This window comes from Amborella trichopoda, chromosome 8 (genome assembly GCF_054954075.1).
Source record: "Amborella trichopoda isolate Santa Cruz 75 chromosome 8, AtrichopodaSantaCruz75HAP2 v2.0, whole genome shotgun sequence".
Taxonomy (NCBI): domain Eukaryota; kingdom Viridiplantae; phylum Streptophyta; class Magnoliopsida; order Amborellales; family Amborellaceae; genus Amborella; species Amborella trichopoda.
This window is the reverse complement of record NC_142343.1, coordinates 29,482,109-29,498,221: the sequence shown is the minus strand read 5'-3', so window position 1 is coordinate 29,498,221 and position 16,113 is coordinate 29,482,109. Positions and strand designations below refer to the sequence as shown.

At 35.0% G+C, this 16,113-nt stretch overlaps 1 protein-coding gene across 1 annotated transcript; it reads left to right on the top strand.

Moving 5' to 3' along the window:
- Positions 1–10,136: 10,136 nt before the first annotated feature.
- LOC18423688 (mitogen-activated protein kinase 3) lies at positions 10,137–15,360 on the top strand. The gene is made up of 6 exons (XM_006828286.4): positions 10,137–10,584; positions 12,433–12,562; positions 13,149–13,286; positions 13,395–13,727; positions 14,365–14,548; positions 14,789–15,360. Exons 1-6 carry the CDS (start codon positions 10,412–10,414, stop codon positions 14,962–14,964), a joined length of 1,134 nt encoding a protein of 377 aa, XP_006828349.1. The 5' UTR covers positions 10,137–10,411; the 3' UTR covers positions 14,965–15,360.
- The last annotated feature ends 753 nt before the right edge of the window (positions 15,361–16,113 follow it).

Here is a 16,113-nt window from a genome sequence, read left to right as displayed (position 1 = left end):
CCTACACTTGCAATATTATTTATAATGTCAAATTATAATCGAACCACTCTTGAAATAAATAAAATAAAATAAAATTGGTTCTCAATTGCTACATCTTCAAATACAATTCTTTATTCAAGAAACAAAACTAGACTTTATTGTTTTATAGGAAGAGAAATAAATATTTTAAAAAAGGTAAAATTGCCGGAGATTACCTCAACCAGGTTTAGTACACCCCATGCCGAGTTTCCTCCTTCTGATGGTGCTCGAGATCTATGATTGATATTTTAATTTTCCTACTATGACAAAATCCACTCAATGACTCAATCTTGATCAAGCCTCTTAACTTGATTTTAGAGAGATGAGAGATGAATATGAAGAGAGGTGGAGAGATCTACTAGCAAGGGGTTCCACCCTTTTGCCACCCATAAAAAACAGAAGTAGTGCGTGCCATCAAAATATGTTACAACTTGGAGGGAAAGATATGGTACAACTTGAAGAGAGAGATAAAAAATTGGGGTGTGCCTCCCCTTTGGAAGAGATGTGAATTTTGGGTAAGAAAAGAGCTGATTGTTAAAGAGAGAGAAGAGAATACATATCTCACGAGGAGATTTTTTTTTATAGATTTTCTATGCCATAGATTTTGCCTCAATTCGTAGGGTCAAATCTTAACCGTTGATTTAAGGAGACTTGTGGGGTGAGAGATTTGAGCCATCCATCTCTTTGATCTACCATGAAGATTCAAAGAGATGAGCTAGAGCCTTATCATCAATTTCCTAAATCTATTCCCATCAAATAAGGAAAGCTTATATTTTAATATATCAAATCTTTAATTATTTAATCAAGATTGTCATTAAATAAAGAAAATTTATATTTTAATATATCCAATCCAATCCTTAATTATTGGATGAACGAATATTGATTCAAAGATTTACTATCTCAATTATTCAACCTTATTATGGCTATACTCAAAAGATAAGCCAACAAGGGATAAACATTATTCACAAGAAGAATACGTGAATAGGTAGGGCGTGCCACCCGTGTGGCCCCACCTAATTCACATGTATTTAAATTTTGGGCCCCATATTTTATGGAGGTCCCATATATTTTTAGAAAATATTTTATGTCATATTTAGAAATTTTAAATCTTATATTTTATTTAAAACATTAAAAAATTAATTTCTCTTAATTTATAAATTCAAATGACAAAAATAAAATATCATAAGATTTACAAAAATTCAAATAAATATTTTTAAAATCATTTTACATAAAATTAATTAAAATTAATTAATTTTGATGGGAATCGGATCTGTTAGATCTAGGAAATTATAAATATATGGGAGCACTCTGCCTTCAACTGTAAATCACGATCTGCCGAGCTTTCTCAAACTGACCCAGCATTTCCCATGACCCATAATCCACTGTAGGGGCTCATAATTGGACCATCAAAGTCAACCAATAGACTAGGAGACACAACCCCAGTTTATGGATTTCAGGTTCTCCCCTAAAAACAAAAATCATAGTATTATATACCATGATGCAACCATAACTCTATTGTGCATAAGGGTAATCTCTCGCTCATGTACACGCTTCACGCTCATTGGTGAATCTCAAAACGGCTATCTATATACATGCCGTGTGATGATAGAATGATGATGTTTTAGCTCTGTTTTCAAATATTATTCATCACACGCAAGGGTCACACTGTCCCTTGGCTCTCATCTAAGCATACTCCGACCTCATCAAGGAATAACACACTAAACCAGTGTTTAAAAAAACACCGAGTCGAACCGGCCCGGTTCGACTCGAGAATCGCCATGGAGGGATCGAATCACTGTAAAAAACAGGAATCATCCGGTTCTAGAGAGAACCGGACGATTCTGCACAGTGACTTGCCGATTCACTGTACGGAATCGGCGAGTCCCGTGAAGAACACAGGTTGCACAGTATTCTTCACGGGATTCTTCGAAATTTGTCATTTTTTGATCATTTTTTGACCATTTTTTTTGTTTTTTTTGGCATGTGATCTAATTTGCAAGCTGTAAACAGCTTTTACACGGATTAAATGGTTGAAAAATTTGGTGTTTTTGGATCACGAAACTTACATTTTTAGGGTTTCCGCCTTTCCATGTGTTTCATGCCAAATAGGGCATGAATCTTTCAAACTTTGTAGGCATTTTGATCGTAAAGTTGTGCATCAAAACCTTTTGTTACTAATTTGTGATAATCGTTGAGAAAAACAGAGTTTTTTAGAGATTGAAGGCGCTCCGGTTTACAAAATCAGGTAAGAAGTTTGGGTTTTTTTTTTTTCCGCCATATGATTAATTTCACACCATATTTTGAAGATAATGAGTTCAATTTGTAGGGTTTTTAATCTTTATTGTATCTATTATGATTTAAAATTTTCAGTTTTATGTAATTTGGTCAATTACAGCATGAAATTTGAGATGAACACCGAGATGTCTGCGGTACCAAAATTCCGCTGTTTTTTTTTTTTTTTTTCCACCTTTTGATTTTTTTTTCATGAGATATTAGAAATAATGTGTTAACAATTTAGGGTTTTGATTCCTTATATTGTTGTTTATCAGAAAATGTACTCAATTGGATGTAATTTATTCACTTAGAGGTGGATTTTTTAATTAAAATGGCTTATGTAAGATAGCTCTGTGAAGAACATAATTTTTTTTTTTTTTTTTCTTTGTAATTCATGATCGAATTTTTTGTAGTAGTTGATCGATTTTTTTGTAATCCATGATCCAATTGTTTTTTTTTTGGTAATCCATGATCGAATTTTTTGTTTTTTTGTAACCCATGATAGAATTTTTTGTAATCCATGATCGAATTTTTTGTAATCCATGATCGAAATGTTTGTTTTTTTTTCTTGTAATCCATGATCAAATTTTTTTTTTTTTTGTAACCCATGATAGAATATTTTGTAATCCATGATCAAATGTTTTGTAATCCATGATCGAAATGTTTGTTTTTTTTTTTGTAATCCATGATCGAAATGTTTGTTATTTTTTTTGTAATCCATGATCGAATTTTTTGTTTTTTGTTTTTTTTGTAACCCATGATAGAGTTTTTTGTAATCCATGATTGAATTTTTTGTAATCCATGATCGAATTGTTATTTTCTTTTTTTGTAATCCACGATCTAATTTTTTGTTTTTTTTTGTTTTTTTTTTTTTAATCCATGATCGAATTTTATGTAATCCATGATCGAATTTTTTGTAATCCATGATAGAATTTTCTGTAATCCATGATCGAATTTTTTGTAATCCATGATCGAAATGTTCTTTTTTTTTTTCTTGTAATCCATGATAGAATTTTTTGTTTTTTTTGCAACCCATGATTGAATTTTTTGTAATCCATGATCGAATTGTTTTTTTCTTTTTTTGTAATCCACGATCGATTTTTTTGTTTTTTTATGTTTTTTTTTTTTTGTAATCCATGATCAAATTTTATGTAATCCATGATCGAATTTTTTGTAATCCATGTTCGAATTTTTTGTAATCCATGATCGAATTTTTTGTAATCCATGATTGAATTTTTTGAAAATTTGTGATTTTTTTTTTTCAATCCATGATCGAATTTTTTTTGTAATTCATGATCGAATTTTTTGAAAATTTGTGATTTTTTTTTATAATCCATGATCGAATTTTTTGAAAATTTGTTACTTTTTTTTTTTTAATCCATGATCGAATTTTTTTTGTAATCCATGATCGAATTTTTTGAAAATTTGCTGTACTTTTTTTTTTTTTATTTCTTTTTATCCATGATCGAATTTTTTGAAAAATGATGATTTTCCGAAAAGATGTGAAAATCATGATAAGGTTTTGATTATCATGATGTATTAAACCCAATTTTTCATTTTTATCGTTTGAGTTTGCTGTACTTTTTTTTTTTTCCATGATCGAATTTTTTGAAAATTGATGATTTTTCGAAAAGATGTGAAAATCGTGACAAGGTTTTAATTGTCATGAGGTATTAAACCATATTTTAAATTTTTATTGTTAAAGTTTTTGTTGAAAAAATTGTATGTTGATAGATTATTTATGCAAAAAAATGCATGTTATTATGTTTTTAATGCAAAACTGTATTTTTTTTATCTGTTGTTCATGGATTTTTTAGTTGGAATGACTGATGTTAGCTGGCTCTGTGAAGAATTGTTTTTATTATTAATTTTTTAATGCAAAAAATATATGTTCTTGATAATTGAGTTGTAGCCATGTTTGGAGCTTGCATTTTGTATTATATTATCTTGAATGTTTGTAATTGATATGTACGAAAATATTATTGTCAATAAAGGTATTTTGCAATAACAAATAACAACAAATATGACTACATGAACTATCGCAACATATTATCACTACACATGGTGATTATTTTTCTTTTTGAACTGTCAGGTTAATTTTATACTTTTTACATCTTAAAACAGTTGAATCATGTCAAGATCTGCAGAAGACCCTGCATGGCAACATGGGGTCAGACTTGATCCCAACAAAAAAGACAAACTTATTTGTAATTACTGTCAAATAGTGATAAGTAGTGGGGTACATAGGTTCAAGCAACACTTGGCAGGGGTTAAGGGAGAAGTTTCTGCATGCACTAGTGTCCCTAGTAATGTAAAAAAACAGATGGCGGCAATTCTTAATGCTAACAAAGGTAAAAAAATTGCCAAACATAGGATGAATGAGGAGATAGCTAGTTTATATACACCATCAAGCAGGAATAATACAGAAGAGCAATATAATAATGACCTAGAAGAGCAATATAATAATGAGCTGGACATGGCCACAAGATTGAGTTTACATGAACAATATCAGAGGGAACGTGGGTTTAGAATGCCCCGTGGGTCTAGCTCAGATATGCATGGTGGGCCTAGCTCAGATATGCATGGCGAGCCCAGCTCGAACATGTATGGCGGGCCCAACTCAAATATGTATGGAGGGGTTGGTGGCAATATGTATCAAAGAGAATCAGATGTTGAAGAAATTGTTTCTAGGTTACTTAGGAGTGCCAGTATTGCAAGGCATGGTCGTAAAGACCCATTTCTCTCAAAGCCTAAGTCACAACAGATGACCCTAAAAGGCATGGTTAAAGGTACAAGAAACATGTTAGAGATATATTGGTAAATGGTTCTACGATAAAGGGATTCCCTTTGATGCAGCCAATAGCCCATATTTTCCACCTATGGTCAGTGCAATCCAGAGATTCGGGCCCGGGGTAAAACCCCCGACAGCATATGAGCTCAGTGGGCCAATATTAGATGAAGAGGTGGGCCAATATTAGATGAAGAGGTGGAGGAAGTTAAAAAATGGATTGAATAAAGTTAGCAAAAAGGAGTTTTAAAACTTCTTGGCCTATTCTACAAAAGGTACACCTTTTTTGTCTAGTAAAGACGTATCAGGGACGAAGAATGATGCAAACTTCTACGTACGACTATATAATCAGATAGTGGAAGAGGTGGGAGATAAGCATGTAGTCCAGTTTATTACGGACAATACGCGTGCATGTGTTTCTGTGGGCAGCAAGTTGATGGATAAGAGGAAGCATCTAGTATGGACCCCGTGTGCTGCACACAGCATCGATCTTATGTTAGAGGAGATCGGTGAGATCAAAATTGTAAAGGAGACTCTAGAGGAAGCAAGGTTGGTGTCGAGATTTATATACAACCACTCTAAAATTTTATTTCTGTTTAGAGAACACTCTAAGAAAAAAGAGATAATCAGGCCTGCCATAACCCGCTTTGCGACCGATTACTTAGTTGTGGACTCCATTCGAGAATCTGAAGGTGCATTAAAGAGATTGTTTACCTGTGAAGAGTGGTTAAATGACCGCCTCTCGAAGTCCAGTACCGGTATAAAAGTGGACAACATAGTCTCAAATAGGCGGTTCTGGTCTCGATGTTCCAGTGTTGTAGAGGCCACTGTCCCTTTGGTCACGATGTCAATAATGGTGGATGCTGACAAGAAAGCTACCATGGGTATCCTTTATGAAGGTATTAAGAGGGCGAAATCAGCTATTGGGGAGAAGTGTAATTTTGCTAGCAAAGTGATCGAGATTATAGAAAGGAGGTGGAACACCAAATTTGGACGTCCAATTCATTATGCTGGTAAATATATATTTATATCATTACAATGTTTCAGTTTAAATCAATTTTTTATGAAATTGTAAATGACATTTTTCTACCTATATATTTTTTAGGTTACTACTTCAACCCAAAATTTTTCTATTTGACACCTGAACAACCCCACAAGATTATGGAAGGGGTCAGATACATTATTGCAAGGTTGGAGAGAAGCCATCAAAACCAAGTATTAATGTTTGGGTAAGAACTTCATTGAGTTGTTATATTTGTGAAGAATAATGCACTAAAACGTAATATATTTGTTTTAGCTTGCTATGTATAGGGATGCTATAGGATCCTTCGGAACTAGACTTGCCAGGAATTCTCGAACTGTGATGGATCCAGGTTATCCCCTCGCTAATATTTTGTTCATTCATATATTTAATCTTATGAATTGTTCTTGCCCTTACAATGCTTTTTGCATTTTAATCCAGCTGAATGTTGGGAGATATATGGTACTGATGCACCTCACCTAAAGAGAATAGCAATCAAGGTACTCTCCCAGACATGTTCTGCTACTGGCTGTGAGCGCAACTAGAGTACGTTCCAATGGTTGCACACTACTAGGAGGAATCGACTCGCTTCTGAAAAGCTTCATAAACTAGTCTACGTTCATTATAATTTAAACCTCAGAGAGCAACAAATAAGAAGGAAGCTTGAAGACTATGGGCCAATAGACTTAGACACAATATTTGTCACAGACACATCAGACTAATGGGTAGTAGAAGAGGAGGAGCCAGTGTTGCACAAGAGAGCGTTCCTTGAGGCTATCGGTGATGAAGATCTTGAAGAAAGTGATGAGCAGCATGAAAGAGGAAGCAGCCAGCCAACGTATCCACAATTCGTTGGAGATGTCGGTGATATTGCACCTAATGAGGGAGAGTGGGAACGGGGTCTAAGAGAAAATGAGAGAGATGATGATTCTGAGGCCACCCTATCCCAGCCATATTATTCACATATCGAGTCCCAACAGCAACAGTGTAGGGATGAGCACGACAATGCAGGTGAGCATGAATAATAGACAAGCTTCGGGGATTTTCGATTGGGAATATAACAAAACACTAACACTCAGGGATTTGGGAATAGTTAGATGCCTGCTAATATCGAAGATTCCTTTTTAGATCGAATCAATGAATTGTCAAACGAATTCAATCAATGGCACCAGCGTGACCAAAAAGAACAACAACGTCGTCTATCATTTTAGTTTTAGATCGTATGTTACTAATTTTATGCTTTATTGTAGTCCATGTATGTTGATATACTTATTCCATGATAATTCTATGTTTATCCTTTTGTGTGATGTAAATTAAATGCTGAATGGCGGTTCATGCAGGAAAAGAACATATCAATATTCGCATATTCATTCAAAAACATGAAAATTCTTAATGGAGTACCCTCATTTCTTATTGAATTCCTAAAAAATAATATTTATAATGAATTTTAATAAATTTTTCGGATTTTTTTGAAGCTTTATTATGACCGATTCACCCGATTCCCGATCCGGATTGTCGATTCGCCGATCCGGATCGGTTTTTTGGGTGCCCAATCCGGGTCACCGATCTGTTTTTTAAACCATTGCATTAAACCCTTCTCAGTAGATCTATATGCCCAAGTATATTGGGTTTTTCCAAACTTCGACTGGCCTAGCTCGTCGAGCCTAGTCCTAGTATCAGCAAATAACATTTGCCTAATAAGGTTCATAAAAAGACCGCACTCTCACTAAGTTTATGTTCCACTATATAAAATACTCAGACAAGCTCTTATAAAGCCTTTAAAAGCCACATAAACCCAACATAAACAATTTAATTTCATTATGATCATAAGCCTAAAATCAAAACCTATGTGAAGTGCAATTTTGGACTTTTTGGGGATTTTGTATTTAACTTTTTCATTATTTATTGAGATGCAGTAAGATGGATATGATGCAATTTGGAAATAAATTATTATGAATCATGTAGGTATAGGGAGAGACGAGAGATAATTTGACATATTAAAAGATAAGATAATATGATCAGAACCATTTAATGTGTTTGTTATATTTAATTTTTTCATTATTTAATGAAATGCAGTGCTATGATGTAATTTGAGAACAACTTATTATAGATCGTGTGTGTGTATGTGTGTAAAGTTTTTATTGAGCCTAGGCTATAAATAATCAAATTAGAGCCCAGCTCAAAAATTCCACTAGAAGAGGCTGTTTTGATACCTCAATATCCTCGAATTAATCATCTTGACATAAAGATACATGAACAGGCGAAAAAAAAGGATTTCAAGTTTTGGAAATAGTGCATCTTGTAACGCATTTTTTTACCGTCAATTTTCAAAATTTTTAAGTTTATACACTATTTTTGAAGCTTTAAATTTTATAATTAAAAATAAAAGTATACTTTAAGGCAATCACAAAAATTTCCAGTTTTTAAACCACATCTCTCGACCCTAGTTGAAGGTGCGCTTTATTTTGATTGTTTAGAGTATCGGCTCTATACAAACTGATATATATATATATATATATATATATATATATATATATATAGAGAGAGAGAGAGAGAGAGAGAGAGAGAGAGATAGAATCACAATTCAACTTATAAAAATATCAAAAAATATGATTGGAAATGTCTAATTTATTTGTTATATTATTGATAACTTATTCTCAAAAAATCTTTTTTATTAGTCTTGTATTTTTAGGGAATCATCGACTTATAGAATGAATGGCTAAAATGCATTAACATCAAACAACCAAAACATGGTTTTCATCTTCATGGTTATTTTTTATATACTGGGTTCTTTCGGCTTCGAGCAACATTGTTTTTAAAATCAGCTTTTACATATACTAAAATATGTGGAATTATAGAAACCTACACTTATTTTTTGGTACAATATTTGTATTCTTTTCATGTGTACCCATATTAAGAAGGTGGTTCATTTCATATGTTTAGTTCATTTTATATGTTAGTTTTTTTAGTAGCTCACAGCTTTGTAATTGTATAAATTGGGGTTGTTGTTAACATATTCGACCCCATAATTTCAGGCTCTTGTTCACATATTCGATAAGCTCTGTAATACATATTCATAGGGACCTCAAGTCCGAATATACAAAATACAAGTTTTCTCACAAAATCTACATAAGCATGTAGCAAATCATATCTAAGATTTACATATCCAACTACCCAAATGACCCATAGCAAAAAAAAAAAAAAAAAGCTAAAATAATAACAATAAAAAAAAATGGAGAGGTGAATTGCTTAGCCAAGAAGGCTGTTCTGCCTCCTAAGCTATTGTATGGAGGGCTCCACTCCTGGACTTTTTACTTCCATTTCTTTTATATTATATTATATTATACGATGCAGCAACCGTTCCCTGTTGACGGAGTTGTACTTTCTTTACGGTTGTTTGAACAGGAAGAATGGAAGTTCCTTGGAATCTTCAGCGCGCTTCCTCACCAACTCCTCTCTCTCACTTTTTCGCTCTACAAGAAAAGCAATTCCATCTCTTTCCGTGGCATGCGCTAGTCTAAGGTGTCAACCTTATACTATTGAGGTAAGGTCCACCTCAAAACTATATTAAAAATACAAGTTCAGTATCGGAAAACCTTTTAATGATATTAAAATTTATTGTTGTTTTTAATTATTAAATTTAAAGTTTTCAAATCAAATAGATCTATAAATATACAAAATCTTGAAAATAGACATAATTGAGTTAGAAGATAAAGTATTTTTAGGATTAGAAATCGCCTATAAATCACGAAATCGACATGATGAATTTGAGGGTTTTCTAGACTTTCCCTAATCGGTTTTTAGGTATACGTACATTATACATCGTAAACATTATACATCGTAAGGTTGCCAACTTGTATAAACTTTTTCCATGGCGCTTTAATCATACTTGATTACAGTCGTATCTCTTCACATTTGACCCCACGCGTTTGCTGTTCCTCTTTTTCTCTCTCGCCTTATCTTTTGACATTTTACCCACCTATTCTCTCTCCTCTCTCTCTCTAACAGTACCTGCCAGAAAGCCGGGGAGGGGGGCGGCTGAAGAGAACTTCATCACCGCGTCCTGCACGCACCGCGTCTCTTCCTCCCCCTCCCCCCTGAAGTCTCTCTCTCTCTCTCTCTCTCTCTCTCTCTCTCTAGGCTCAATAAACCTCGTCTCTGATTATAAACAGAGCCTCATTGCGCTCAACTCTCATTGAGCCTTGTTTCGTTTTGTTCTGAATCTTGATATCTCATCACCCAACAAATCATCTCTCCTCTCTCTCTAGAATTGTTTTTTTTTTTTCTGAAAGTTTGGTTATTTGGTGGAAATGGGGACAGTGGTGCCTGAAAATTACACAGCAACCCCCAATGGCTTCCCTGCTATTCCCACTCATGGCGGACGATTCGTGGAGTACGATATATTTGGGAATCGATTTGAAATCACTTCCAAATATAGTCCCCCGCTTATTCCCATTGGACGTGGAGCTTATGGTCTCATCTGGTAAGAAATTGTCCTTTGTTCCTAAATTTTTCATCGTTCTCGAATTTTTCGTTTTGGGTTGTGCGAATTGAATACCTAAATGGGCTTGCTTTGGTCACTTTGTTTGATTGGGTTTTTATTCTTTTGATATTTCCGTTTGGAATTCTGAGATTCTAGGGTTTTCATAACGATTATGTAGTTTATGTTGTGTTTTGGAAGGATTTCTGAAATTGATTTTGATTCAGGAATATAATTTAGGTGATGAATTTGTGGATTCCCTTGTTTCTGTTTTTTCCTCTTGGTGAAATCTAACCAATTTTTTCATGTATGTTTTTTTTTTTTGAATGAAGATAACTTGAACCAATTTTTTCATGTTGTGTTATGAAAAATTGTAAATTGGGCCAAAATTTGCGGAGACTTATTTATTTTTCTTCTTTCATCTTAATTCGATCATGGTTCTATCTACCCAAATTTTAGTCCGAAAGCCATATCTGATTATTGTGTTTAATTGAGCAATTAATTGATCAGCAGAGCCTGCCTATTTGTGGAAGGCAGTGAATTAGTTGCGCTAAAATATGATTTTATGGGAGATGAAAAAATTATAAATAACAGAAAATGGACATGCCCATTGGATTTAGAGACTTAATGTCTTCTTAGCCTTAATACAAATGCAGCTTAGCTTAATTTTTGACAAGAAATGACTCAATTGTAACATCCAAAATGAGTACTTTGAAGGAACTTGTACTGACATCATTTAAATTGTTCGATAAGGTTTTAGCTTGTTTCAATCGGCTGAGGTTTGACCATGTGTGTCTGATGTTATAATGGCGTATGTTCGGTATGTTTCATGATATGGCCTTGGTGACTAGTGCTTTTGAATAGGGTTTATTGTTTAAGGTGTTGGCATCTGCTACATTATGTACCAATTTTGAATCCTCCTACAGAGTTATCCGATATAATATTTGTGTTTTTTAGCAATGTTTTTAACTTGACTCGAGCCAGGTTGCTGGCCTCAGCCCGTTAACTCGACCGAGTCCAGTCCTGTACACCACCCAAAAAAAAAATATATCAAAAAAAAAGGGAAAAAAGCCTCATGTGCCCAGGAGACGGGGTTGGGCACCTGGCCAGAGGAGAGAGAGCGTGGGCCAAATTTTGCCACATCTCTCTCTTCCTTCAGTTAAGGAGACCTAGCTCGAGGCAGAGGGAGCCATTGTTGAAGCCTGTGCTTGCTGTACTTTTCTTTGAGCTTGTCACTTAGGGACCGAAGAGACTAGAGTGAGTCAGAAAATGGGAGGGAGCGATCGATATGGGAGAGAGAGGAGATGCTAGGCTTTTGCTTTTTTGGGGGGGAGAGAGAGAGAAGGTGCTGCCCTGTTTTTTAGAGAGATAAAGATGCTGCCCTCTCTCTAGTGGTGTGATTTAGAGAGAGAAAGAGAGGAGGCACCGAATGGTTTGATATACAAAGAGAAAGAGAGTCTTCTTGCTTAGTAGAGTGTACACATGTGTACGCCTCCTGTTTTCCAGGGAAGTGTACAATGTACTTAGGGCATACTCACCTTGGCTAGAGGCCGAGGCGGACTCGGCCCAGTCTGCAAAGACTGCTTTTGAGTATTGATAGTGGTTGTGGAAAATTTTTCAGAGTTGGTTTGTGTCTTTATATCAATCGACATTGCATTTCTGAGTCAATTTATAGACATCCGCAAAAATGATAGTGTTTTCCATGGTCTCTCACTTTCTCTCTAGCCCCCGCCTGTGGATGTGTTGGGTCTTGACATTCAGTTTTCTTGTCCTTATGTATGTATGGCCTATCAAACCAAATAAATTTATGGTTGTATTTGTTTTTATTTGTTTTATCTTTGTTTTATATAGCTCGGCCCTCAACTCAGTGACCAATGAACATGTGGCAATAAAAAAGATAGCTCGTGCTTTCGATAATCGGATAGATGCGAAGAGGACACTTCGAGAAATCAAACTCCTTCGTCATATAGATCATGAAAATGTAAGCTACTTCTTTTACACCATATATATATATATATATATACTTTTATGGCAATCGGAGTACAAGCCACTGATAAACAAGGACAACCTCTGCATGAACATTTGTGATGATTGTTTTCGTGAAATCTGGGAACATGCAACTCATATTTGCTATTACAGTCTGCATTAAGCTTTTCAAATATATTCAGTTGTAATATGCTGAAATGACAAATTTTGGTCTTCAACCATCTGTTGGCATACATGTGTGTGTGTGTGTATGCACTTTTACAGCGCATCTAAAGTGGATCGTCATTTTGATATTCTGATGAATAGGTAGTTGGATATGATTGATGATTAAGCATCATATCAAATCAAAAGGACCATGTTACTGAAGTTGGCAAACAGTTGAGACTGCCTTAGACTATATTTTAATGCTAGCTTTGCTTTTACCTAATTTTAATTGTAATTTATGTAGCTGTCTTTTTTAAGCAGGCATTCAGAGTGATTTGAGATACTCCCTGTAGTTATGTATTGATTATATATTTGGTGGCTTGACCTGGTGACCCATGTTTACGATTCTCAAAGAAGAATGTTATGTATTTGAACAGATCATATCCATCAAGGACATCATCCCACCACCTCGCCGGGAAGCGTTCAATGATGTCTACATTGTCTCTGAACTCATGGACACGGATCTGCATCACATAATTCAGTCAAACCAAGATTTATCAGAGGAGCACTGTCAGGTCTTATATATAATTTCCTTCCTAATGTCTAATTAGATACATCATAAAGCCTCTTATTTTACTTGCTTAACTGAATTTTGTCTCTCATCTCTCATGTGGCTTCTGCAGTACTTCCTATATCAGATCCTTCGTGGATTGAAATACATACACTCTGCTAATGTACTTCATAGAGACCTAAAGCCTAGCAACCTTCTTTTGAATGCCAATTGTGATCTGAAGATATGTGATTTTGGCCTAGCTCGTACCTCTACTGAAGATGACTTCATGACTGAGTATGTCGTGACAAGATGGTACAGAGCCCCTGAGCTCCTTCTCAACTCTAAGGACTACACAGCAGCCATTGATATATGGTCTGTTGGTTGCATTTTCATGGAGTTAATGAACAGAAAGCCATTGTTTCCTGGAAGGGATCAAGTACATCAGCTTCGATTACAAACGGAGGTAATATATCAGTCACATTTAGATATTAGGTTTGTGAAGTTTCATTAAATTGGGAATGGTGTTCTGGCCTTTTTCTTAATTGGTATAACCTAATGTTATGATAATATGAGACATGATGATGGAAAAGTTAACCTTATTCAAAAAAAAAAAGGACAAGATGATGGGAACAGAGTGAAACCCATCAGAATAGGACATGACCCCAATGGCAGGTCTCTAACTCTTATCATCACCATGTATGGTTTCGTTGGATGGTGATTGCCCCAATGCACTATGGTTTCCCATATTCAATTCGATTGTACTTAATACTTTTCCATGCAGCATGGGTCTAGTTTTGTGAAGATGAAACATGAGATCTATGTATTATATACTGGAAAGGATGACATGATTTTATTTGCTGATTGGAAGTTAGACTGATAGTAACTTGAACTCTTATCCTTTGGACCATTCTCAAAGTTCAATTTAATGCCCCATTAATCTAAGAGGTGTGGAAAATTACAGACATTATTGAGGAAAAATGAGACTTCTTTGGTTTCTAATAAATTAACTTTGATGGGTTCTTTTTGTTTTTTTGGTTCCCTACTTTTACTTACTGGTTTTCTCCTGAGTGTAGTTTTCTTGTATGTTCTCAAAATTTCAGTTGCTTGGCACGCCAACAGAGTCCGACATAGATTTCATTCACAGTGAAGATGCAAAAAGATACATGAGGCGACTCCCTCCTCTTCCTCGGCAGCTGTTTCGCGAGAAGTTTCCTCATGTCCATCCTTTGGCTATCGATCTTATGGAAAGAATGCTTACATTTAACCCCTCTAGAAGAATTACAGGTTAGTCAGCCACTTAGCTCATGATTCACATCTCTTCCTACTACATGTAAGTTAAGACAACAAGGAGGTTAGTGGGTTCCCATCTCTCATTTCCTCCGCCTCTTGTCTTTATTTTTTCACATGTGGGGGGATAGAATGACAGTTCTATCTTGGTATTTTCTTTTGTCTCTTTTCCGTTCTTGGTAACTGATTGTTCCAAAGGTTCACTAAAATAAAGTTTAAATCTTTTATATGTTTCAGTTGAAGAGGCTCTTGCTCATCCATATCTTGCAAGTTTACATGATGAGGGAGATGAGCCTACCTGCCCCGAGCCCTTCTCCGTCGAGCTTGAGCAACAAGCAGTGGATGAGCAGCAGATTAAGGAGCTCATACACAGGGAGGCCTTAGCTTTCAATCCAGAGTATGCCCGTTTCTGAAACTGCATACCTAGCTAGTGTGCTCTATTTATTTCACGAATGCTTTTACTTGGTGTGAGTCTGTGCATCCATATTCCTTCAATTACTTGTGCCATTCAATGGGCTCTTTTTTATTTGAAATTGTATATACTAGAAGACTGTTTATATTTGGTACAAGTTGACAGCCAACCTTAGTTGTCTGATGGGAAATTAGGTGGTTAGGGTTGTGCAATGGTCTTATTTTTTATCTCCCTTTTTAGTCTTATATATGTTGTTGTGTTGTAATGCATGTGACCGGATCACCTCCACTCGTCTGATTTTCATGGGATGGAGCCTATGAAGTTTCATGTAAATAGATCCCATCATCAACTGATAAGCTTATCTATCTTATTTGAATGGAGTTTTCCTTGTGTCTTCTTCGTATGTGTAATTTGCTCTCACGCCATGGCAAAAATTATAATGTCCTCATTTGACGGGGCAATTGATTCATGTGACATTAGAAAGTATAAGATGCTTAGCTGTGAAACAATGTAGCATAGTAATTTTTAGTATCGGTGTTTTAAAAATTGGAACGGCTCCCTATCGGGTCAAACCTGTTTGGATAGGAAGATTGAACCCATTCATCTCTTTGAAAGCCAAAAACATTCCAAGGGATTGTATACAATGAGACCATTTACCTTTTATGCAATTACTTACCACCATTCAATGCGAAATCTGATAGCTTGGGCGTTTTACAAAGTTCGAGAAAATTTTTTTTGAAGTTTGAGCTTGGTCAATGGAATAAATTCATCCATCTAATTTTATATCCAATGGTCAAGATTAATTGTGACCACTTCGTATCAAAGATTAGTGTAAAAAAAATTTTAAAATTTGAGCTATTTTGGATTGTGAATAAAAAATTGACCATTATGTTACTAATTTTAATGAAATTATTGGAAGGATATAAATAATGAGATTCCGGCACATGTTTGACTACGAAATATTCATTTCATAGACGAAAATGGGGTAAATTACAATAGTGACATCCATGTAGGTCGGAATATATAATTTAAAGCCAAAATGAATGATGAGATCACTAGTCCCAACCACTGTCATCCCAATAATAGTGGTGTTGCTCAGAAAAATGGTTGAGGAACGAGTCGGGGGATTCAAATTGGAAACTTGACAATT

What these genes read in the sequence shown, in the direction of transcription:
- LOC18423688 (XM_006828286.4), top strand. Translation starts at nt 10,412, where the DNA reads ATGGGGACAGTGGTGCCTGAAAATTACACAGCAACCCCCAATGGCTTC. An exon ending in GTCATATAGATCATGAAAAT is followed by an intron (nt 12,563 to 13,148) that starts GTAAGCTACTTC and finishes GTATTTGAACAG; the next exon opens with ATCATATCCATCAAGGACAT. An exon ending in AGCTTCGATTACAAACGGAG is followed by an intron (nt 13,728 to 14,364) that starts GTAATATATCAG and finishes TCAAAATTTCAG; the next exon opens with TTGCTTGGCACGCCAACAGA.